This window comes from Apis cerana, linkage group LG8 (genome assembly GCF_029169275.1).
Source record: "Apis cerana isolate GH-2021 linkage group LG8, AcerK_1.0, whole genome shotgun sequence".
In the NCBI taxonomy this organism is placed as follows: Eukaryota; Metazoa; Arthropoda; class Insecta; order Hymenoptera; family Apidae; genus Apis; species Apis cerana.
This window is the reverse complement of record NC_083859.1, coordinates 8,193,335-8,218,282: the sequence shown is the minus strand read 5'-3', so window position 1 is coordinate 8,218,282 and position 24,948 is coordinate 8,193,335. Positions and strand designations below refer to the sequence as shown.

At 41.2% G+C, this 24,948-nt stretch overlaps 1 protein-coding gene across 31 annotated transcripts in view; it reads right to left on the bottom strand.

The window, feature by feature from the left end:
• The window catches only part of LOC107996375 (uncharacterized), a 94,117-nt gene that overhangs the window by 49,848 nt on the left and 19,321 nt on the right, over positions 1–24,948 (bottom strand). For 30 of the 31 annotated variants that reach the window (XM_062078606.1, XM_062078629.1, XM_062078630.1 and 27 more), the window contains exon 3: positions 5,930–5,977. The exons of the other annotated variant lie outside the window; for it this stretch is intronic. In XM_062078606.1, coding sequence (XP_061934590.1) covers positions 5,930–5,977 — 48 coding nt within the window. The remainder of the gene's footprint in view (positions 1–5,929; positions 5,978–24,948) is intronic. 31 annotated transcript variants of the gene reach the window in all.

Genomic DNA, 24,948 nt, shown 5'->3' with positions numbered 1-24,948 from the left:
AAGTAACCCCGCCTTCTCACCCTTCTTCGAAATCACGGAACGGAAGCGTTAGTCATAAAAAAAAAAAAAAAAAGAGAGAAAAGTATAGTACGCGAGTACATGCGACGAGGGAACAACTACGGATGATCTGAGCGATACGCGGGCGATATCCCCGTGCACCGACCGGTTCGATAAAACTCGAAGCTCTGTGCTCGACGATACGACCAGTACTGGCAACCACGACACCGCGAGATTCTCGAACGCGTTTATTTTCAGAATAGCGGTGTGTAGCACACACGCGAGCGAGCGAGAGAGACGGAGAACGAGGGAACGAAACGGACGAATCAACGAAAGCTTGTCTTTCTCGTCCGCCTATATTCGCCCGTTAACCGAGAAATCTAATCTAACGTTCGGATATTCGATAATTCGTCATCGTAGATAAGATTCCAAACGGTCGGTCTCTGCAAATATTGTACCTGCGTACAAATACAGGCTTGACAATTTCTTGGCAACGAATCGATGCGTTTCTCGAATATCGATGAATACCTCTGTTAAATTATTTTCCAATAATTTTCACTTTTTAGAAAAATTTTAGCGAAGAGAATAAATAAACGAGGAGGTAACTATTTTTATTTATTATTGCGTCTCTGAATTTCTTTTTAAACGATAAATTATAACAAATCTTTATGAAAAGGTTTAGGATAATAGGATAATATCCTAATCAAAAGTTCAATGTCCCTTTTTCGACTAGACAGAGGCAACTCCTACGCAAAAAATGATGCAGCGTGGTAATAATGGCGGAAGTTATAGTGAGTTATAGAAGAGACGTATGAGAGAAAGATAATTCTCGAAACATAAGATGATCGATTCGATGTGTACGAGGAGGAGTCCATCGACTTTAATCACTTCCATGGAACACGATCGAATGCACTACACGTAGCCCATGATCCTGCGCGATTAGAATTACATTATACGTGTTGCTTGTTGGCTTCGATCGATTTCGATTGCCATCACGAGACACGTTGTCTGTTACGGGAGTAATTTTGATTTCTTGACCTATCCAGGTACAACTGTTGCATGCCTGTTGTGAGAATTTTGTCGTGAGAAAACGATTAAAGATTCCAATATTTTATATGATAAAACACGGGATTTTCAAATCTCTCTCTCTACGTATATATATATATATATATAGATATAAGAATAAAGCGATAATCAATTAAAATTATACAAATATAACAATTACATATGGACTAGTGTTAAAAATATTACTCTACGTTATTTTATAGAGAAAAACTACCGAATCTACAGCGAACGGGATCATAGCTCTTGTTCAAGGAAAAGCATTGGGCGAATAGTGACCATACAAGAGCCGCGTATTAATCTGGCCAACGAGAACGATCGGCGTCTATTAGGCGCGGAAAAGTTTTGACTCGGTTTTATACTCTGCAACTGTGATCGTATACAACCCGCTCGTTCCAACGAAATCCGCCACTTTGTCGATACAATCCATCGGCGATTCGATCTTCGTTCAATTTATTTGATCCGTATATATCCACGCGTACATCGTTTTCGATATTGAATTAGCACTTAACGCATCGGGCAAAATGAAATAGAACGAGTTTGCCTCAAAATTGGCGTGGTTCTCGATTGAAAAATGAATTTTCAACGAAATAACATGAAAATTCGTTAAAGCGTAAAATCGTCTTTGACGACGAGAAAGATAAACCGATCGGTTACACGGGATAACGCGTATTAGATATTCGAGCAGATAGACAATAATTTCTCGGCGAACTCGGCAGGCCGTTTATCGATTATCGTCGGCCAAAAATACGCGTTCCAAAGTGCGCTCCTGTGCGCCTTCTCTTCATCTTCCATGCCCCCCCTCCTTCCCCGTTTCCCTCGCTATAGCGATTCAAATTTCACAGAGCCGAGTCGAGCCGAGAATCGAAAAAAGCTTTCGAAAATTACGCGAAAAAACATCCGACCAATGGATATCGGATTACGTGGAAACGCAAAGGACCGCCAACCTTGAGGTTTACGACGCGTTCGGACGAAAGGTCAGCGAACCGACGACTCGGCCACAACGCGCGTTAATTAACCGTAATTGTTCGAGGTTATTACGGAGAGTGGAACAGTTGGAAAGGCGGTCAGGTTTTAAACGAAGCTTTCTCCAACGTTTTTTTTTTTTTGGCAATTTTTCGATCGAAAACCGTCGCGAGTAATTCGTTGTTTTGTTCGAGATTGGACAATCGCGAAACTATTACTCTTTTCCGCGAACAATGGCCGAGTTTAACGAGAAGCAAAGGAATGGAGAGAAAGAATCGAGTCGGTATTGAAGACGGATGGAGAGCGAGAACGAAAAGGGTGTAAGATGAAGCGAGACGGAACTAGGAAGAAGAGAGAAGAGGTGTAGTGAAAAAAGGGGGTCTGGGTTATAGGACGGTGCATTCAACGTTCCCTTAATTTCACCCTCTTTCGAGGCGAGTACTAGCTGCAAACGCGAGTAGAAAGCAGCGTGGTGCGCATACGCCTGCCGTGTCGGAACGAGAGCGTGTGTGCGTGGCCGTCTCTGAATCGAGCATGTGCCGAGAGAAAAAAAATCTATATCGCCTTTGAAGCCGAAGAATGCCTTTCGGAGAGAGGAAACATCCGTGGCACGTGCACGTGCGTGCGTGCGCGATTACGTGCGTGAGGACGTGCTTTTGCGTTATTTAGCGCCGCTCTCCATCGCTCCTATCGTCCACGTGTCGCATGTCCCGTTCTGTGTCGAGTTACGCGAAAATCAGGACCTTCCTTGAAAGAGGCTCGTCTAACCCTTCTATACGTATATTCGAGATCATCGATCGGGCTTGAACGAAGAATTTTCAAAGCGTAGACGAATATCGAGACGGCCCGTTTGCGGATTTTCTTTTGCACGATTTATCGTAAAATTAATCGCGAGATGATTTACTTACCACTTGCTATCCCTCTTTTTTTTTTTTTTATTTTTCCTTTCTCGAGACAACTTACGAATCAAACGGACTCCTAACCTTAGCTCGAAGCGTCAACGGAATTCCCGCTTACATTTCATCGTAGGTCAAACACCCGCGATAAACGATAATAGTTCGATGACCAGAAGTCAAAACCAAAAAGAAAATAAATTCATGGAACACTTCATGCGATCGTCACACTATCTTAACCGAGACGCGTGCACCACTGCCAGCAGCCGGCTGCCAGAAGGAAAACCAAATCGAAAGGAAGCATCGCTAAAATCCTCGTTGCTGCCGCCACCGCCACCTCCGTCGCCGTTGCTGCCGCCACCGCCGCTTTTATAATCAATATTAGTTGACGGAGGATCCGCCGAGCGTCGCCGTTCGACGCCGCGAGAAAGACAAAGAATCGAACCGGTGATCATTCATTGAAGTGAGACAACGCGACATGCACACGTTGCCATACCGAGCAATCAGACAAACGAAGTTCTTTCGATTCTTAAGATTATGATTGCAAGATACGATTCAAAGCGAATAAGCGAGCAGCGTACGTTTCATCGAGAACCATTATCACTTACTTCTTTTATTAGGAGTTTTCGCTAGGGGGATTAGACGGGAACGCACCTCCAGAATGATTTCCTTCGATCTGCATCCCAACAACGTCCCTCCTTCGTATCGAGAACACTACAAAGCGTCCTTCGAAATCGCGTCATTGCGAGAATAATACTCGACGTCCAGATGCATGCTAGCGCGAGGAAAGGAACCGCGGGACTAACTCTGGCGTCCTCGATCGAATGGAAGGACGATGACCGGCGACACGCGATTCAAGAAATCTAAGGAAATTGAAAAAATTGGAGAAACGAAAAGAAACTCGAAATAATATCACAAACGCGTGTTTTTCACAGAGAAACTGGCAACAGGGTGTGGCGAGAAAACGTTTTAAAAGATTGGCACGCGATTCGCTTCGACCGGCGTCCACCGGCGGCGAGGGCGCCCACGACGCGACCACCGCGACGCCGTTGACGTTTCGCGACTAGATGCGACGCGAGCGACGTATCGCGCCATCTCGTCGACGGCGACTGGCGCGCCTCTAGTATGCCGTATCGTTGAGACACCGACCGAGAAACACCCAATGTTATCAATCGAGACCGCCAACTTTTTCTTCACGTTTTCAATCTATTTATTTATTATTATGTATCGATTATGTATTTATAGGATATACTCTTTTTATATAATGCGAACTTTGCAAATATCATGTATATACATGAGGACATTTAACAATTTCTATCACGGGTCGGTAAGTATATGCAAGCACGAGGTAAATGAGTAAAAACATAGAAATCCGGGAAGTTGTTATTATTCGTTCATTCTGTTAAAGAGAAAGGAAATTCGAATCGAATAGTTTGTAGAAACTTTTGTCAAAGTTTCGAGTTTTCGAAAGGAAATGTGAGAAGATAGTAAACGAGTTTGCCGACGTGAACGGAAATACCGTTTTAATTCGTTTCCTCGGAACCAGCATTTTTCGTATCACGCACGATGTCCTTTCCATGAAACTTCTGGTTGAATTATAATAATAGAATGAAATATATATGACAAATAACATGGGTGAATATTTACAGGAAATAAAACGAGAAATGAGGCTAACTTCACGCCGAATGCGATAGGTCCGTCGTATATCGAAATCCTGTTTTCAGAATTAAGGGCATTCGATTCGATTAGTAGTCCTATCGTTCGAATCACGCATCTAATGTATCGCGAGCTTGATACGTGACATCGAAAATCATTCATTAGAAAAAACTAAAATCTGAATTACGATTTATAAGTTTTATAAAAGAAATTATAATAATAACAAGAATAATACTGTTTGCTCGAATATCAAATTATATCGTTCAAATTATATGTATACAATGATTCCGCCTAATCATCTCTATTTATTGTTACGAATATACTTCCAAAGTTAGTAACAAATATATAGCGAGAAGAAGCAAGAAAGATATAGTCTTGATATATTCCCAGAAATAAAATTACCATTCGTGTCGCGAGGATTATTACGATAATTGATATTATTTTGTTCTTAATCCTTTTAATTATACTAATAATATAATTAATATAATAGTAAGTCTTTTTTTCGAACGCTTAATTCCTTCATATTTTAAAAAACAAATCTCGATCAATGACAAAAAATTCCAAACTCCAGGTAAATTCGTCTTAATTTCTAAGTCATACGAGAATTCGTTTAAAATCACGTTTACGGTAAATGCAGGATTTGAGTGGCGCGTAAGAGCACGCTCCTTCGTTGGAACGTCATCGTTCCAGCCACGAAAAACGTTCGAAGAGAGGCAGGCAGCGATGTACAAGCAACGGTGATGAAAAAGGAGAAAAAGAGAGGCACAGCTTGAGGCAAAATTAACGAGAAGGAAGGAAGGGCGGTCGACGTATCGCTTTCACGCGTCACGAGAAGCAGCCGGAAGGGAGACGAAGGTGGCCGGTACTGAAACTCGAACCGAGGAAACCCAACAGACGCTTCGCCGATTCCAGGGGTTAAGTTAAGCTTGTAACGCGTGCCTACTTAAACACTAACCCGGCAAAACTATACGCAGAAACAGATTTAAACACTCATCGCCAAAAATCTATATTTTATTAAATATTTATTCGCTATACGTTCTTCTCAGATCTATATCTGAGAATCGTCCTCGTCATTGGAATTAAGATGTTTACTTTCTCGTCCTTCGCTTGTTTGTTATTCCTCGCGATTATCTTTGTCGATAAAAATAAAACAAGGATAACATTTTCCGCAACTCCTACGCAACTATATTCCAAGTTGAGCAAATTTATAACGAATAAATACTGAAAGGAAGATCGAAGTACGAAGGTATAAGAAGAATCCTCGACCGAGTTCCTCTCTGAACAAAAGTTTTCTTGTTGTTCTGTTCGAAAAGACGGGGAGAGGAGGGGGAAAGAGAGAGAGAGAACTGACTCACCGATGTCGTTGGACTGTCGACCCTTGCCATCCGAATTCCACTCTTCCTCTGCAACAAGAAAAGGAGATACGGGTCCATTAGCATCGAAGCTACGCAACGAGGCAAGAGAATTTGGTCGACGATTAGCGCCACGAAACGAGGGGGGCAGAAATCTTCGTAAAGTTTACCGCGGATCCTACGTCCCCCCCCGCGGGTTACGCGATGCAAATTGAATTCGAAATTAATTGGCGCGATGAACTTCCCTCTAACCATACCTCGGAAATACCTTCTTACTAGAGAAGATTCGGAAACTTGGGAAAAACAGCGCCAGTTTCGAGCACCGAAAGGAGCTTAGAATTGAGGAGCTAGCGATATCCGGTAGCCAAAGAGATCTCGACTTCTTACTTAATCCCATCGTAGGATAAAACGATTATCTCCTCCCCACTCTTCGATCGGTAGCGTGCGCGCGACTCGCCCGAGGATAATTGCCAAGCGAGTCGTTTCCTCGAAAATTATTCGGTGCTCGACGACGGCTGCCTAGCTAAAACCTCGAAACTCGAGAGAGCAAGAGAGCAAGAAAGCAAGAGAGAGAGAGAGAGGGATTCTGGTTAGCTGCGCCGGTGAACGTGAGTGTATGTGTGTTAGTCGCACGACCTAGGTATATGCATCCTGCATATTTCAGGAATATACATGTCGTTTCTGCAGAGTCGACGGTCTGTTCGTCGCGTAAATTTATAAGGATCCCGCTACTTTCACATTCTTAGCCACGCGGGAGGTATGAATTTAAATTTACACCTTGTTCGACCCATTTTCGAGCGTTAGTCCACGAAACGAATACTCTGTGCTTGTCCATGGCGCGAGAGTATTCGTGATGGCGAGTCGGATGGAGATAACGATTTAATAAAATCGAGTCTGGGCGGCGAACGGTATAGAAATGTCGGTATAGAAACATGGATGCATTTCCATGACAAACATTTCGCGCGAAAACGCTCTCCGATAAACTCTCGCTCCCTCTCAAAGTCCTGGGAAAATCTAAAAGTCAAAAGGTCCGTGTATATTTACAAAATGAAAGAGCAAAAGGGTAAAAAAAAGGGGATTGGAGAAGGATAGCTCGAGGCTGTGCCAAGCGCGCTAGCTTTTTCCCTGTTCTTCCTCTTCCTCCTCCTTTCAACCCTTGCCCTACACATTACGCTTCTCGTAACCTCGTTTACGATACGGACACGTCGTGTCGCGTAAACGATCCTCTTTCGTACGCGACGTGTGGTACACGAACGATAGAAAAAGTCTCGTTATCAACGGAATCACAGCCTGTAGGAACAGATATATATATATATATACGCGTATACACGACCCTTCTTTCCGACCGTTCTTTCGAAAGAACGCCGAGTTGGTAGCCTCGAAGAGCGAGAGATTAAAAGTTCGTCCCGGGACGGGTGAAAAGCGAGAGAAAGTTCTCTGGATAAACGTACGTTTTTCTTTCCGGGAAATATTCGAGTTACTACAGAGGAAAGAAGAACGAGAAGAGTCGGAGATTAAGCGGTCGCGAGAAAAACGCGAGAAGATTCCGCGAATCTTCGTTTTTTTTTTTCCATCAACGAAAACTAAAAACTCGTCTTACAAAAGATAAAGATTCCGAATAAAAATAAATAAACAAGCCTTTTGTTTTATGTCGACCATATAATCCCGTAATACGCGTGAAAATCGAGTAAAGTCTGATAACGTCGTTTCTTGATTTCCGTTATGAAAGATAAAGCCTCTATAACTAGTAGAAAAAGGATAAACGAGTCTTTTGTTTGTGTTGACTGATGACGTAATCTTGTAACGCGTACGAATTTCATGCACGGTCGATAATGTTGTTTCCTGATTTTTTCTCTTTCCTCAATGTATCCGTTATGAAATTAGATTATGAATATTATGCTCACCAATGAAAAAAACGCGGAAAAAAGAGAGACGGATAAAGTTAAAAGAAAAAGAAAAAAAATATAGTTAAAAGTGTAGCGGTAAACCACAAGATCCTTAGGAAGCCGGTAAGGTTACCTGAAGTTTCAGAATCTGATCCTGGCGTGGGGCTAGCGTCCACACTATGCCTAGATCCCTGGCAACACTCACTGCACTTGCTGCACATTTTGTTCTCGTTTGTGCTCGACACCTGACAAGTCGATCTTGATCACTTTTTCTCACTATCGACGACTTGTCACCATACACCACTAGGCCGCTCTGCCACGCAGTTCAAAACGATCGGTTATCGACGCACGCGTCTCATTGTTCAATGAACAACAACCTGTCCGAGCAGCGGCCGGGAACTTCGACGATCGATCGACACCATCGTAGCCACTCGATTTCCTCAACCATCATCATCACCACCACAAACATGAACGCAATCCTTGAAACTCGGTCAAGCTGATGGAAAACGATTTTTATTTCATCCTGCGGATTCGGCCACTTTGGCTCATCCCTGCCCTCTGCCGGTCATTCAACCAACTAAAATCGACTGTCGACTATCGCGCGCGATTTCAAAGTGGAAATTTTTATATCTTTTATTTCTTTAGAAAACGAAGTTGAATAATTCATATAAAATTTATCCTTTTTTTCGATTTTCAACGTGAAGAAAACTATGATACCATACTTCGCATAATATAATCTTGAATCGGATAATTTCAGAAGAAGAAAGTTTCAACGTGGAACAGAGAAGCAAATTGATCGAACAAGTCATACGTCACTTTTAATTATCATTCGAGGAAAGAAAAATCCATCGATGCGTAAAATTAATTGTCTCCACGTTTCTATACAAAGTCGATGTACACTCAAGAAACGATGTACACTCAGGGACGAGCTAAAAGTTCGAGAGATTCGTTTTGATATCGAGAATTTTCCAGACGATCACAAGCATTAAAACGCTTAAAGAATCGTAATCGGGTCGAGACTGTCGCTTCGCTAAGAAAATACCACAATCAAATCGAAATAGAAATGGCAAGTGGGAGGGTATTGTGGCAGGTCGGGAAGTAAGGAAGGTGGGTGACAGGAGATGAAAGTAATAAAGCGGTCCGCGCAAGAAGAGAATGGCAGTTAATCGCAGTAGGGAGGAGGGGGGAGAAGGGAAGAGAATAAACGAAATTCAGATATATCGGGGTCGAGCCCGAATCGAGGATGAAACGTTGTTACAGGCGGTAATACGATCCCGCGTTGCGAACGACGTGAAATTAACTGGTAACCCGATTCGGTGGAGGAACAACGACGAATCATCTCGTCGCGCTCTCATGGAAATCGATCGTCGAACGCGCAACGATGGCAATTCGCAATTACGCGAGAGGCATTTTGCGGGGGCAGCCCGTACCCACCGAGAAACTAATGGGGTTGGGCGGTCATGGGTGGGACGGGGTGGCGATGACGCGCGCGTTTCCGCCACCTCAAATTCGATGTAATTCGGTTCCTGGAATTCGTGCAACTACGCGCCAACGCTGGATTTCCATAAACGAGCCGACCGAAATTCGTCTTGGAACTGGGTTAAGCGCGTGTCCATCGTAACTGTTCAATCGAACCCGTTCGTTGCCCTTTAATCACGATCATCGTACGATTAATCGATCCGAGATTCGCGGTCCCTCTTCAAGTTCGTTATAGCGAATGTTGAGTGGACAAATTGGAGACTAAAAAAAGATTAAAAATTATTCAAGATATCGATTTTTAATGGCTTTTTCAAGAATAAACGGAGAGAGATGTATACATGAAGACGAGCGCGGTGCGAAGAAAACGAGAGAAAAATTTTCTCATGATAATTTAAATGAAATCGTACAATGAAGCGCGATCACGTGATTCTTAAGTGGCGATTAAGCTCGAGTTTGCAACAGAGGGGAAAGAACCAGCGACGAGTCTACTTGAGTCAGCGACTTTCTTTCCGCGTTCGACTCGGTTAAGAGGTTTTGCCAGGGAGGGGATAAAGAAAAAACTAGCCGAATTCCTCGACGATTCGTAACATGCGCGGCGCTCGATCGACCATTTTCGAGGGCGCAACGTATACATATACGTGTCGTACGGTTTCACCGAGTTGGGCGATTACCATAAACGCGCGTTTACCCGTAATAACGTTAATTACGAAGTAATAACAGGATTGTTGAAAACGTTTGAACGAAAGGAAATAATCGATCGACCTTCCATAATCTCGTTCAAGCGTATTTAGCTAAAAGGATAATACTATAAAGACAGACTGACTCGATTTTCTATCGTTTCGAAATTTTCTTATCCATTTTTTCATTTTGTCGAAATAACTAAAGATGATCGTCCCAATTATTTTTACGAATTTGAACGAAAAGAAATTGAGATTTATTCTCAACGAAGCGTATAACTAACCAACTGAATTATTCAATACATTATTCGGCGATTGCGTTACACGCTAGATTTCGAAAGGAGAGGCATAGTATCCGATTACTGTTCGGCAAGGAATCAACCAATCGAAAGCAGGATGTTATCAATCCGTGGTGTTCTTACACCTTGCGGCTTGAGTGCGGCCATGCGGCGTGTATGTTTGTGCTTGTGTGCGAACGTGCATGCGTGCATGCTAGCCTTAAAATACGATCGATGACGTGACGCAACGTGTAAATCTAGAAACACGACTTTCGTAAAGATTCGTTGGAGCGCAAGTAAGCGAAATGATGCGAGACTTCCTCTCTTCCTTCCGGTCTTCTATCGAACCGTTGTACACTTGTTCATCACTGAATGAATATGATACTTGTACATCAGTGATGAGTGCAAAATTGCAAATGTTCAGTTCAATGCATATCAATTGTCTCAGAAATAATTGATTCAACTGATATCTAATAATTCCCTTCTTGTAAAATTTTAACTTTTTTTTTTTGGATCCAATATTGATCTATATTTATCTTTACGTTGTTGGAAGTTTGGAACGTTACGCGCAATTTTTTATTTAGTAAAAATATATACTAAAAATCACATCAAATTGTTTCGTTTCCACATCATTTCAATTAATTATTTTCAATGTCTAATGATAAGTATCGAATAAAGTCGATTCTTTTTTTTATCCTCTGACTCATTTTCGATATCAGTAATTTTTAGTAACGCAATACGTGCGACTGTTTTTCAGAAAATTAATTCTGACACGTATTCGAAATAGAATACACAATTAAACGTATAACCTATTTATTTCTTATTATTCTAATTTAATTATTAGTGATTCACGTGCAGTGTATTCACATGTACGATTGTTGTAACGTGATTTAAAATAATACGTGTGAATTCTGCAAGGTTGAAAGAAGTGCATATGGTCGTGCGAAGTATAGAAACGAAGATGGATTTAGAATTGATTGGAAAGAAACTGTTTCGAGAGTAATTAGACGAGAGAATCGACGTCGTGTTTGCACAGTCGTAACGTTTGCAATGGGCGTGTTCCGCGACATCCGTCGCACGACGCTCGAGAGACCTTGGATAATTGGAGACGAGTCTTTTCTCGAGTCTAACTTCGTTTCTGCCTCTCGCGTCTTCTCTTCGCACCACTTTCGCAACTTTTTTTTATCTTGCAATGAACTGGTTTCCCCCGCTTTTTTTAACCGCAAAAGTAACGAGGAGATCGCGAAATTAAATTAATTCACCAACTTCGTCCATTTTTTAATAGCATATTTTCACTATTTTGGGCATAGAATCCAAAATTAAGAACTGGAAAAATTCTAATTCAATAAGAAAGTTTTATAGTCAATTTAACGTTGAAAAAAGAACTGCACGAATTTTAAGTTATAAACGATACATTAATAGAGTAATCTAGATTTGATAATACTTGGATAATGGAAAAACGAAAGATCCCAAATTTGAATTTGAATATTCCGATGAATTTAAATAGACTTAAACCGACATTGTCGAAGCCAGAACTTCGACTAATTGTAACTAATTCCCTAAATGAATCTCATCAACAATGGAGGGAGAATCCTAGATTTTAATAGATTAATTAGAACGACAAAAGACAATGTTGTAAGATCCAAGTTTTCCTAATCTTACGTATTTAAGGAACTGGAACAATATTAACCGTGGATGCAATATATACGTACAGCACAAGGGATAAAACAGCAATAAAGTTTGACGGGACGCTGCGAGGTAACTCGAGAAGACAGACAAAACCAACGTAGCAGTAGGAGAAACAGAGGAGAAGAGGCGGTAAGAGCAAAATGAAACGAGACCACTCCGCTTACTGACTGCCGTTCTTTCTCGTTCGCGACGCTGCGATTCTTTTTGTCTTCCGTGACGCGCCGTAGCTCTTCACGGGCCTACGAGTAGTTTAGAAGAGATCGTTAACGCCGCTGAATGCACAAGACGAAAAGAGGGACGCGATGGGAAAACCAACAACCAGAAGCGTAACGCAGATGAATTGGAAATTGCGATTCGAATTTGCTTCTGGAATACCTTCTCTCTCTTTCTCTCTCGTTTTCTTCAGTAGTCGAGAGACGTGGTTAAAGAGAATAGGAAGAACGAAGGAAGTTTCTCGGATAATAGCCGAAAAATTCGTATCGTCGACAAGCGAGGAGGACGGAAAGCTTTCGTTTTCCGCTCCCTTTGGCAAGCGTGTCGATTGCGTCGACGAGCGACGCTCGGTGTCGTCGACGCTGCGACTCTTTTTATAAACCGACTCTCTGTTCGTTCTCGTGCCGTACCACCTTCGAAAAGCGCGTCTCGACGTTTCTTTTTTCCTATCCCCTTTTCCCTCTTATTTCTTTTCCTTTTTTTATTTTTCACGAAAAGCCCTTTTGCCCGCAAAACACCCGCGAATCCTCCACCATGAAACGACGTCTGCGCTGTTCGCGTCCTATCGACGAAGCACGCGATGACGCGAGAAACGATAGTAATTAACAACCGCGTATCGCCGCTTTTTGTATCCTCATTCCTTAATGCTCGATTAATAACCACGATTAGATGTATTCTTCTGAATCCGATTGCTGATTTATACTCGAGCTCTATCTATCGATAAACCAACGCGCACTTCCCTCCTATGTTTACACGTAAATAACATTGTGAACTCTGATATATCGGAATTTAAAGCCTCCATTCGACGTCAAAGGTCAGAGCGATCGTACTTCCAAAAGCGCATTCCGAATGGAAGAGATCAGCCTTGGTCAAGAGGATCGTTCATCTCGTTCCCATTTTTTTTTCCCCTTCCGACATTCATTTTTAAAGCGAATCGACCGACTAAAGCCAACTTTTCGAGCGTGAAGGAACACGCGCGCGAGTCCGCCTCGCGTCCACCCGAATGGGCTTTCCACGGGTCAAGGACAATCGTAACGTCCCGCACCGCTCCGCCGGTGAGATGGGTTTATTTTTAAACTATCACATCCCGTCCATGCAAATTTCCAGTGTAAAAACTGCCGGTCGATCGGCTAAATATAAACGTCACGATGCCTCCTCGGATCTAAACCTGGTACCGAGAAACCGATTGTGAGGGATATTTCTATTTGCCAGCCGTGCGTTTAGCGAACGATGTGTGTGTACGGGAGCTCGCAACATCTGTTGTGGTTTACATAGGGCCAGTCGCACACATTCGTCGAATTCGATGCGCGTATCTAAATTGGCGAACGACATGTTTGTCTTCCCAAGCAAAATTGGGAATATACGAGAAAAATATTCCTTTTTATGGGATGAAAAGATATATCCAAGGCAATAAAACAATAGAAATACGAAATTTTAATTTTCAAGGACAATTCGGTGACAGAAAGACAAAGGATACAAGACTAATGTCATAAAATAACGAGAAATGTTATATTAGATTGTAGTATCTATCATATTCGATATTTCAACGAATTCCTGTTCTGGATTACTGATAATGAAAGGCAGAAACCAAATCACCGTCCGATATCTTCTCCGTGTTAACGAGGAACGTAACTAGGAGAGGAAACGACGACCGTTCACTGATGCGCTCGAATACGCGTTCGAGTTGGGTCAAGGACACATGCGTTGAATCGCCTCTCGACCGCTGTGTAACCCTCGCGTCCACGACCGTTACGCTCGTAGATACGAGATATTCTATTTCAAAGGCTCTCAAAAAGGAGGCAAGTAGCAAGAAAAATTGGCGTAATACACTGTCGATATCGCGAACACGCCGATTCTTAAATTCAACTGAGCCCAGTAGATGACGTTAATTAAATAAGTTTCGAGTCTACCGATATGGATCACCAATAATCCACTCATTGTAGTCTGGAGAGTTAACTCGAATACACAATCGAATCGTTCTATAATAATCATTCAGAAACTGAGAATTTAAGGATATGCAACGTTCCAAGGAAAACTTGGCGAGATGCACGCGCGATTTAATAGAATACTACTTTGCTTCATGGGGAGAAGAGATAAAAGTTGGCAGAGGCTTCAGGCGGAAGACGAAAGGCGGAGTCGCGGAGGGCAGAACCTGTTCTCTTGCCCCTCGAAACGATCCTCGCCGTTACATTTTTCGTTACGATGTATTATATATACTATATCGTCGAATAATGCAGCTGGCCTTTTATCGATAATCGATCGTATAAAAACCGCGTATCCAGGAATATCTTGGTCGATAAACGAGGCGACACTCCGCGATCGCGAGCGAACAAAACTTATCTTGCATCGTTCAGTCGAGTCAAACGGACGGAATCGAAAGGTAAGCGCGAATTGTTGGAAGGATCGATCGGTTCGGTTCGAAACTCGCGCCCAAACGACGCGTGTCCAGCAGCACAACACAGTTTCGTTCGGGAACGCGATGCGATTTGACGCAACGCGAGCTCCCACACCGCCAACCGACTCGCCGTCCGCATGCACACTGACACTGACGCTCCCTACAAGCTTGCACCGCGAACCCCTCTCCCTCCTCAGCCGTTACTACACCCTCCTCTCGTCCCGCGATCCTCGCTCCACACTGCTCCATGGCGTTCCGCGTTTCCCTCCCTCGCACTCGCACTCGACTCGCACACTTCTCCGCTACTTTGCACTGCGCGCTCTCTGTCCTTTTCCTACCCATCGCCTCCACCCTTGCTCCGTCTTCCCTCCTCCTCTCATTCGCCTATCCTTCGCCTTCCTCCCTCTCTTTCTCTCTCTCGTTTCATTTCCCATTCGACTCGGTTCTAGCTTTCCTCCTTCCGGTATCTCGCTTCTTTTTTTCCCCTTTTTTTTGCACTCAGGCGTTGGTACCTCCGATAACTCGTTTTTATCTCATCGATTAGATCTTCGTTTGTCGGTTAGAAAAGACGATTCATCCTTTGACCTCGATACTTACCGATGAAAGAAATATCTTGCGTATCTGCGTAGTTTCACAATTGGCGTTAATTGCGTCGCAATTGAATCATGTTGGTCCACTTTCGCCCTAGGATGAGACGGAAGTTCGTTTAGTCGGTCGTTTCGAGGATTGAAAGTGAGAGAGAATTATTATCGGTTCCGTGTCTCATTGTGCTGTCGCGTTCGATCCCCTTAGCGCGCCTCGGTTCACGCATCCCATTTGTCCCCTCCCTTTCTATCTCCATTGTCCCGACCTCGTATAAGCCTCGGCCGTGAAATTCGAGGCGGAACGGAAGCGGGCCTAAGGATTTGTTTCCTGCGCTCCTATTTCACGTGTTACTGGCCACGATCATCCCTCTTCGCTTCCTTCCCCCTCTTCTCGAACCATCCGCTACGAGAGTCGAAAAAGGTCGGAACGATCGACTTAACTCCTCCATACACCGCAAGATGGTACAAAGCGAAGTAGAGTGGTGGAGGTGGAAAGAATCGTGGCGCGAACGATCAACGTTACTACGCGAAATTGACAATGGATGAAAAGCGAAACGTGAAGGGAGATTAATTCGAGCGATCGACCTTGAATCTTTTTATCTCAGGATATCACATATTTCGTTATATTATCGTTTTTACATTGCACGTATAATTCATTCGATTGAAATTTATATATACATACTATAGACTTTGTTGAATAATTTTGGAAGAAACTATTTGTTTCTTCCAAATACGATAGAGATAATAATTGATAATGGAAAAATTATTTCTGACCGAGGATCGAACACTTGGCCTTCGTATCAGAAATCGGAAGAATATTGAAGAGAAGGAAAGTATTAGCAATATCCGTTACTATTTTATTTTGCTTCGAAACATTAAAGATCATATTCTGGAAGGACATCAGGGATGAAAGAGGTCAAAGAACTGAAAAGAACTGGATGGTTCCAGCTAGTGGGAAACGTTGGCGCAAATCCAATCTTCGATTCGCAGCTTCCGCGTCCAGTCTTCGACCATTTTCAAATCATATTAAAATTTTCCGCGAAATTTTATTAAATTATAAGAAAGAAGATCGTTTTTTCGTGAGATTATCGCGAAATCCATTTTTTTTTTATAGAGGGAAGTTTATCTCTAAGAAAAAATATACTCTTACGTTTTTATACGCGCTTTTCTCGTGTCGATTGCAACGTTGAAAAGGAGAGAAACGGTGAAAAAATAACCGTGCGAAGGTACAGGGGAAAAAATAATTCCTCGTCGCGCAAAGGAACCTTGAAAAAGCGTAAAAAGATTAAGCGTCCCGTGGCTTTGGTGCGACGCTTCGAGTAAACCGCGTCACATAGCACGATATAAATGTGCTTGGAATATCTTCGAAACGTTTCCATTTTTCCAACCGTCCGTTTAAACGCCGCCTTTTCCACGATCAGTCGCCGGAAATATTTCCCCCAAGTTCTTTTTCCTCCTCGTCGTGAGACACGCGATCGATTCGCAAGATCCTAACCTAGTTTCTTCGCGAAAAATAATTTATCGAATTTCGCGATACGTGAAACAGAGTAAGAAAGAGAAAAAGTGAAAAAAAAGGAGAGAGAGAATGGATAAAAAAGAAAAGAAAAAAAAAAAGAAAAAGAAGCAAAAAGAAAAGAAGAGAAGAGAAAGGAAAAAGCTACGTAAGTAAGAAGGAGAATTTGTGAAAGCGGCGGCTAAGGGTGTAACCCGGTCGATAAACCAGGGTGGGTGCGGTCCTTCCTCATCTCTCCTGCCCCACAGCGCCGACCCCGACCTCGGCCTGACCCCCTCTCCTGCCAGAGTCACCGACCCACCTCTTCACTCCTCCCCGACGCACGATAACCTAGTGAGGAAACGCGTTCACGCATCAGCCGCGAATATCACGAGATTCGTGTATATCCTTTCTAATAAAGCGGGGTCCGGCTCATTTCATAGCCGGATTAACGACGATAGGTATTGCAATTGCAATTTCGTTCGAGTGATATAACAGATAGGTATACATGTATAAAGTGATTGAACTGAATCCGTTCGTGAAATAGAAATTTCTCCTTGCGTAATCAAGTTTGAACGAAGTTTAGGTTATGTACGATCAGATTTCTATCTGAATATATAATTAATTTCGATGAGAAATACTTATAACGTGTTTAAAAGTCTATTATTCTCTTGTTCCTTCTCCTAAGAATTTTTTCTCGTAAGAATTTACAAAAAATTCAAAAAAGTATTTCGCAACATAACCTTAAAACTTATAGCTTAAGCTTCATTGATATTGGGATGTTCAATAGTTAGAAACTGAAGCGTATAATAATTTGGTAATATCGTCTAAGCAACTAGGACGAAAACTAAAAATCTTACATCAGAAGCAAGACGTCAAAGCGAAATCGAAAAAGGTTGGGCCGAGTAAATAGCGCAAACCAAAATGATTTACTTTCAAACAAAGTTAGAGGCAGGTCGCAAGTTCACAGGGCGCCCGACCTATTTCGCTCGAATAACTAAGCTTTATGGTACTCGAGAGTAGGTAGTAACGTTTCCGTAAAATATCAAAGATGCCGAGGAACGGATCGAGGGACTTTCCGTTATATTGTGCTTTTTATAAAAATCGATCATAATACGAGGCAACGTGAACTTTGACCGCCATCGTGAAACATCGTGTCGAGAAATAGATAATGTTCCGGTAATTACGATACAGCTGGAAAGATGACGTGTCCTAATTTGCAGCGAAAAGCAAGAAATAACAAACGATAGCCTCTATCTTCCGATAATAATTGAATGCAATAAGTAAAATGTAGTCAAATGAATGGAACAGATTTTCTCATTTCCGAGATACATCGGAATTCATTGCGTTTCTATTAATTAGGAGATAAGGTCGCGTCACTATTCGAACATTAATTCTTGATTAGAGATATGAGCGAATAATCAATAAAATATTCTATGTCCAATAATGCATTTAGTAGTACAAATAATAGAATAGCATTCGTTTATTCATTGTTTATTTGTTTCTTGTTTGCGAGAAAATTGAGTTTGAATGTGTGCAATCAATTAATCAGTAGTACTCGTATACTCGATGAATTTTCAAATTCGATTATTTCGAGAATGAATTATGAAATTAATAAATTTTATTCTCTGCATCTCTTATTCGTTTTTACATATTTGTTTAATAGTTTGATAATTGATTCATAGCCAATAGAGCGTTAGTCAAATTCACGTATGTGTGATATTTTCAAATTTGATCATTGAAAACGAATTAAAAAATTATTAATCTTTTTTTTTTCTTAAAATTACTTCCTTCCTACTGTGAAACATCGAAACATTCTACATACGCAAGCGAGAGATCATCTTCTTTAATATGACGTTAATTCTATGCTCTACAAACGGATTTAACCAATGTAATTTTTTTTTTATATTTTTGTTTCTTCGCAGAAACAAAATCAACGGCCGAGACTCGTTTTACAGCGCAATTTATTCGAGCGTGTATACAAATTATATCTGTATGTATTCCTATCGGTTTTATCGTCAACGCGTTTCAATTATATCGAAAAAAAAAAAAAAAGAAAAAAGAGAGAGAGAGAGAAAAGAAAATATGACTCGCTTCTGATCACTTCCGCGATCAAGCGGAGCCAGTTAACTGAAATTTAACGATTCTTCGACTAAAATTCAATATTATTATTCAATGAGAGATAAATCGAATTATATGCAAAAAATTTGACTACGTTATGAGAAATACAAAAAATTTTGTATTTATATGTATGAAACATTCGAAAAAACCGATATTGCTATATATATATATATAGTGCCCGAAGATAATCTTCATTACTTACTAAAATATTATTTCATTATTAAAATATTTTTTTAAAGATTAACTTAGAAATCTTGATAAATTGTCACTGTTCGACATAGAATTTTTTCTGAAAATTTGTCGAAAACGATCGTAAATGATAGGATACTTGCTCTCTATATTAATATTATCTTTTTTATCATCGAAAACGGAAAAAAAAGCTGGATAAGAGGAAAGTCTCTTCCCCTCTTGAGATTCAAACGGAACGAAAGTTGAGGATATTCCAGTGTCGTTCGAGGCTTCTAAGCACGTAGAGCTCGACGCCCGGATACGACCGGAAACGAGGCAAAGAAGGAAACATATATACTAAGGAAAGGAAAACGAATCTAAGCGTTTTCACGGCATCGATCTTTTTCTTTTTCTTTTTATCTATTCGATAGTTCGTCTATTCGCTTCTACCCACTTTATTCCTTTGGGTTTAGGTTAGTTTACGGAGTCTCTTCGGAAAAATAAAATGTTACGTTTACGATTTTAAAGAAAAAAGAAAAAGAGATGAGATAGGATATAACTTTAAATTCGATTTTGAGCGATTAAAAGTATGGAATAATATTTATATATTTTTATTGCAAAATGAGTCTATAATTAATAAATGAATTAAATGCAATAAATTTTTGAAAAAAAATTCGAATGTAAAACAGAATACAGTTTCATCCAATAGAAGTAGTGACTCTTATTTCTGCTATTGCTCGACCTCAGTGTTTGTTTACGTTTTTTGCCGAACGTGAAAAACGATAGGGAGTAGAGGAGAAAGAGAACTGAGGCACTCGAAAAGTGAACCAATACTAATACCGTGGTAAAACTTTATGTTTGGTTTCCTTTTTAATTAAACTTTCACCGATATTTTGTGAGGTCTCTTCGATTAAAATAAGGTCAAACACGATATCATTTGGATCGTATTTATTTATTTAATAGATATAGAGGAAAAATTTTATTACACTTTAAATATGAAAACACGATTCAAATTACATCGTGTTTAATATCATTTTACTCTAAGAAGAAATCTAACAAATAAAAGTTATCGCTTTTTATCAAAATAGAATCAAAAGATTATAAATTTTACCGTTCCATCGGTATTACTTTTATGAATATTTGGTTGGATCACATTGTTTGACATATCAAGAGGAACTCCCAATGCCGAGATCAAATCTTTTTCAATTACACAAAAATTATGCCTCCTTTATCATATCTAACTAAATTAATTTTTTTAAAATTTCTTTTGAGATTGAAAGTTCAAATTCTCGAAAACAGAATTCCAAATCAAAGAACGAAAAGAGAATACAAAAAAAAAAATCAAAGAGTCAATCAACTTTTTTTAAAGCTACCCTCTTTAAAAATCATTTGAATAATCGACGATATATTCTATTTCACATCTCTTTCCCATAAATCCATTTCTATTCTCAAATGATTTTCTCATATTTTCTTATTTCTTGTTCTATTATGGTGAACTCGAGGGTAACCAAAGCAACACGATCATCGTAATCGATCGACTAATCGAATCCGGTTCCACGCGGCAAAAGGGCTTCGAGGTATATAGTTTGTGTAGGTCCATATGCGTAGGTCTGGAGCAAACGCAATTTATATGGCAAGATCGAAATTCGTTCGGTTCGCCGCAATTGGGTCACCGCGATACACCGACAGGTCGGGTTAATTTTAAGATATCTCTCTCGTTATTCCGCTTGGAGGATAACGTCGAAAGCTTTGTATATTCGTTTTAACGAAGCGAAAACCTCTGAAACGAAACGACGAGGGAGAAAGAGAGAAAGAAAAAAGGAAAAAAAGGAAGGAGGGGAAATGGTGAAATAGAATTAAAAAGAAAAATTGTCCGTGCAATTTTTTCACTTTAACGCGTTCCCACTGTGGTTGTCGTCGAAACGACTGATCGATAACGCTCTTCGAGAGAAACCTCGAACGCGCGCGGTTCATTCTTCGAAAACGACAAAGGACTTCGTCGTTCGTGGTAATTAGGTCACAGCGTAAACCAGGAGTATTCGACGACGAACGCGGATCGTAAAATGTTACCCTGTCGCGACAACGATCCTTGCAAGATTGAGATCGAAATGCATCCGGGGAAACTGGGTCACGGCACACCTGTGTTATCTTGATCAATGGTTACGCGTAAAGAGACACCCAAAGACAGAGAAAAAGAATGTATATAATTATGATGAAATTAAATAATCGATTAGAATTTTTACATCATGGATCATTTTGCGTCATAAGACGAAATGGAACAGCACCTTGATCGTTGAGGCGTAAGGAGATATCCGAAGGAAGAAATTATAATCGATTTGAATTTTCACATCATACATCATTTTGCGTCGTAAGACGAAATGAAATAGTAGCTTGATCGTTGAGACGTAAAGAGATATGCAGAGAAAGAAATTATAATCGATCAGAACTTCACGAAAGTTTAATTGCTAGATTAAGATTAAGATTTTACATCACAAGAACGAAACGGAATATTTTATAATTATACTTCGGTATCTCTTCCTTCAATGAATATTTGCTATTCAGAGTATTTACGGGATCGGGATTCAATTAATCGGGCAACGTTTAAAATTTAATTCGCGCATTTTGAATAAAAAATCCAGCAATTGGAATCGACAGCAAGTATTATCGAAATTTTCCAACTTTTGAATTATTTCACCGGACGGGCCATCGAGTGGAGGGTGGTGGAAGAAAAACAGGTTAGGTCGTTCGACGAGGGGAGTCGCGTTTCGATCCTCGCCTCCTGCCGCGTCCAAGTTCGCGCGCGATAAGTGGGTCAGCAGGATGCAGGCGCAACCCATACTACAAATGGCCGTTTACCTAGTGAACGCAAAGTGCATCCCTTCGTTTCGTTCGTTGTCGTAAAGTAACCGCCACTCGCGTGCGCCTTCGACGAGGGAATCGGCCCTCGTGTGCACGTACACTTGACACGTAAAAATAAAGTAATGGCGAAAAAGGAAAAGGGTGGATGGGAAGAAAACGAAATTTTTTCCCTTTATTCTCGATATCGCTCGTGTCGATCAAAGGAACCCGTATAATCGGGTCGATCGAAGCGGACGAAAAGATCGTTCTGTTGATTTGAAAAACGGATTTATTGATTTTTTTCGAAGTGTATTTCATTCCCGTTTTCGTTCAATCAAATAGGAATAATAATACGCGACGAAGAGTTAATTCTAAAAGCGATTCGATAGCTACTTTCAATCTTCTCTTCTGGTAATGATAACGCTAATTAAGTAACAGGAATTAGACGAGTTTGGATCTATTATGAGGTTCGGTTTTGACCTAATTAGCGAGTCGAATGAAATATTAATCAAGAAGCTGAACGAATAATGCGAAATTCGAAGGTAAAATGAAAAGAAGGAAAGACGAACAGAAGACAATTAAAGAAACTATAAAAGAAAGCGTATTGTGATTTGTGCTTCGAGATTAATGGAATAATAATTTCCAAAATAATTAAAAGATTGCTATCATATTATTTACGACCAGATTTATCGTAATATTAAAATCATATTACACCAAGAGGCAACGTATCAATCAATGTTTATAATTAGTTTGGATCATTAAATTTTTCATTTAAGATTAAAAGAAATTCGACTCAAAAAAAATAATCTTTTCACCTATGTATTAACTTCTAAGAGAAAACTTAAGATTGTCAAGGATAGCTCTAAAAATTCGATTACGCAATAATATGCAATGATTCAAATCTATTGTTTACGATTTATAATTTCAAAAATCTGAATGATAAACGTATAATTTTCCTTTTTATTACGAACGATTAAAGCATTCCTCGATCATTGACTTTGAGCTACTCTTTTCTTTTTTCAAATTTTGCGGATGAAAACGCGGATCGTATTTGCAAATCGGCTTTTACGGAATCCTCGTCGAGGCAATATCGAATCGTTCTCACCGATTTCGCGGCGACAGAACATGGAAAATGAACGAAAACAGGGGAAACTGGAGCGGGAAACGCCTCGGAGATTGGTAAACCGGAGGGCGCAGGTGAAGATGGGAGGAGGAAGAGGCAGTTTTGCGCAATAATGGCTCCATCGAACTCTTCGAAATTGAATTCCTCTGTTAACGCTTTTAATGAGCGGCGGACTACTTTTTATTAGCATTTTTTTTTCTTTTTCGATCGATCGAAACTGATTTGCACAATTAAACGAAACATAAAATAATTATCGCGAACGTGTCGAAAATTTCTTCCAATATTGAAAATGATAATTGTTAAATTATTACCGTAAGACTCTCGAGAATAATTTTCATTATCCGAAAAATACTTTCGAGAGCGTTAAGATGCGAATACATTTGAACTAATTCTCGTTGAAGCGATTTTTAAAATCTATTTAAAACATTTTAACGCATTGGATCCAAGAGTAAAACTCTCAAAGAATATTTTCACATCACTGGTGGACACTAAATTTAAAATTATCCTCCTTACAACATATACTCTGTCCCGAGACAGTCTTAAACGTCTTAAACGTCTTCATCTCAACGTCTCGTACAACGAATAGGATCCGATCGATCCATTATTGAAAAACGTGAAAACGTGTATTCGTGCATCGAATTTGATCAATTAGAGAGAGAGAAAGAGCGTCGCTTCCTTACCGTCCAACGACACGCAATGCCTCCAGACGAATATACGCATCTCCCTTAGCGACCCTCGACTACGCGTTGGAACCGTGAAACAGGTGTTGTTGCACCGTATCGGTCATTCGTCGTTGCAAGGGGGCAGCAGTTCGAGCGGCAGTGGCCGATTCTCCACACTTCCACCTCCTCTTCCCACTCGCTTCGCTCCCGTGGATCACGCACTCCTCCTCTCCGTATCGATGCTTACACGTATCGCGTGCAATGCTACGCGGGACACGGAATTTAAACGCGTATCTGGTTCGCGCCTCGGGCATCGTCCAACCGTCCTCTCCAACTTGTCCCCTCCTTCCTCCTCCCCCTCCTCCTCCCTTCGAGCGCACTCGAGGCTGGTAGTCGATTCGATCTCGGCCGATTCGACATTGATCAACGAATTATAATTATATTATCGTTATTATCGTTACATTTACGGAGGCTGGTTGCACCGGACGATTGACAGATCGATCGACAGTGGCGGCGATAACGATCTTACGCGAGGGAACGATGCGACGTAACTGTTCTCGGCAGGAGGCAGAGCGCCGCCGAGGGTGGGACAGATTGGAGGCAGCGGCCGCCGCCGCCGCTGCTGCTGCTGCTGCTGCTGCTAACGGAGGTGCCACTGATAGTACTAGTGGTGGTATCGTAACTACTGCCGATAGCGGAAGCACGCGCGGGGTGTGTACACACCCGGGATAGGAGGATATGAGAAGAAGACTGGCGAGGAAGAGGAATGCGGTGGAAGAGAAAGAAGAAGCTGGGCAGGGGAGGGAGGGGTGTGTGTGGAGCGGGGGGAGGGGGAGGAAAGGAGTGGAAAGGAGAACGGGGGGGTTTGAGGTGCAAAGAAGGAGGAACAGGGGGGTATGCAACCTGCGCGCAAGCGTCGGGGAACGGTCACAGGGGTGTAGCCAGCTCCTCCGCCTGTCAACCTGCTCTCCCTGAGATGCACCGTGCCCCGCGAGATGAGAACGCGACAGGTGAGAAGCTGTGTGGTGAGAAGCTTCGTCCTTTTCGACGCGCATACAGGTATCGTGATTTTCATCGAAGTGTCTCTTCCTCTGTAATCTCTAATCTTCTCTTTTTCTGTTTTTCTTTTTTTTTTTGATTGGACAAGGATGCGAGGATCGCTTTGAATAAGTAAGTTTTGAAGTCCCTGAGATTGTTATAAATGCGGAGATAGAAGGATGTTGGAACTATTTCGTTGTACCTCTGACAAGTTCAATGGTTCCGGTGTTTTAAAGGTCGCCATTGACTCTCGATTCAACTTTGTATCACGGCGAGGATTTCTCTTGTTTAAATTGTACGTGATAATATGTATGCAAGGGAAACGAAAGTTTGATAATTATCGTTAAATTATTCAAGATTTGAATTCGATAGATTTATG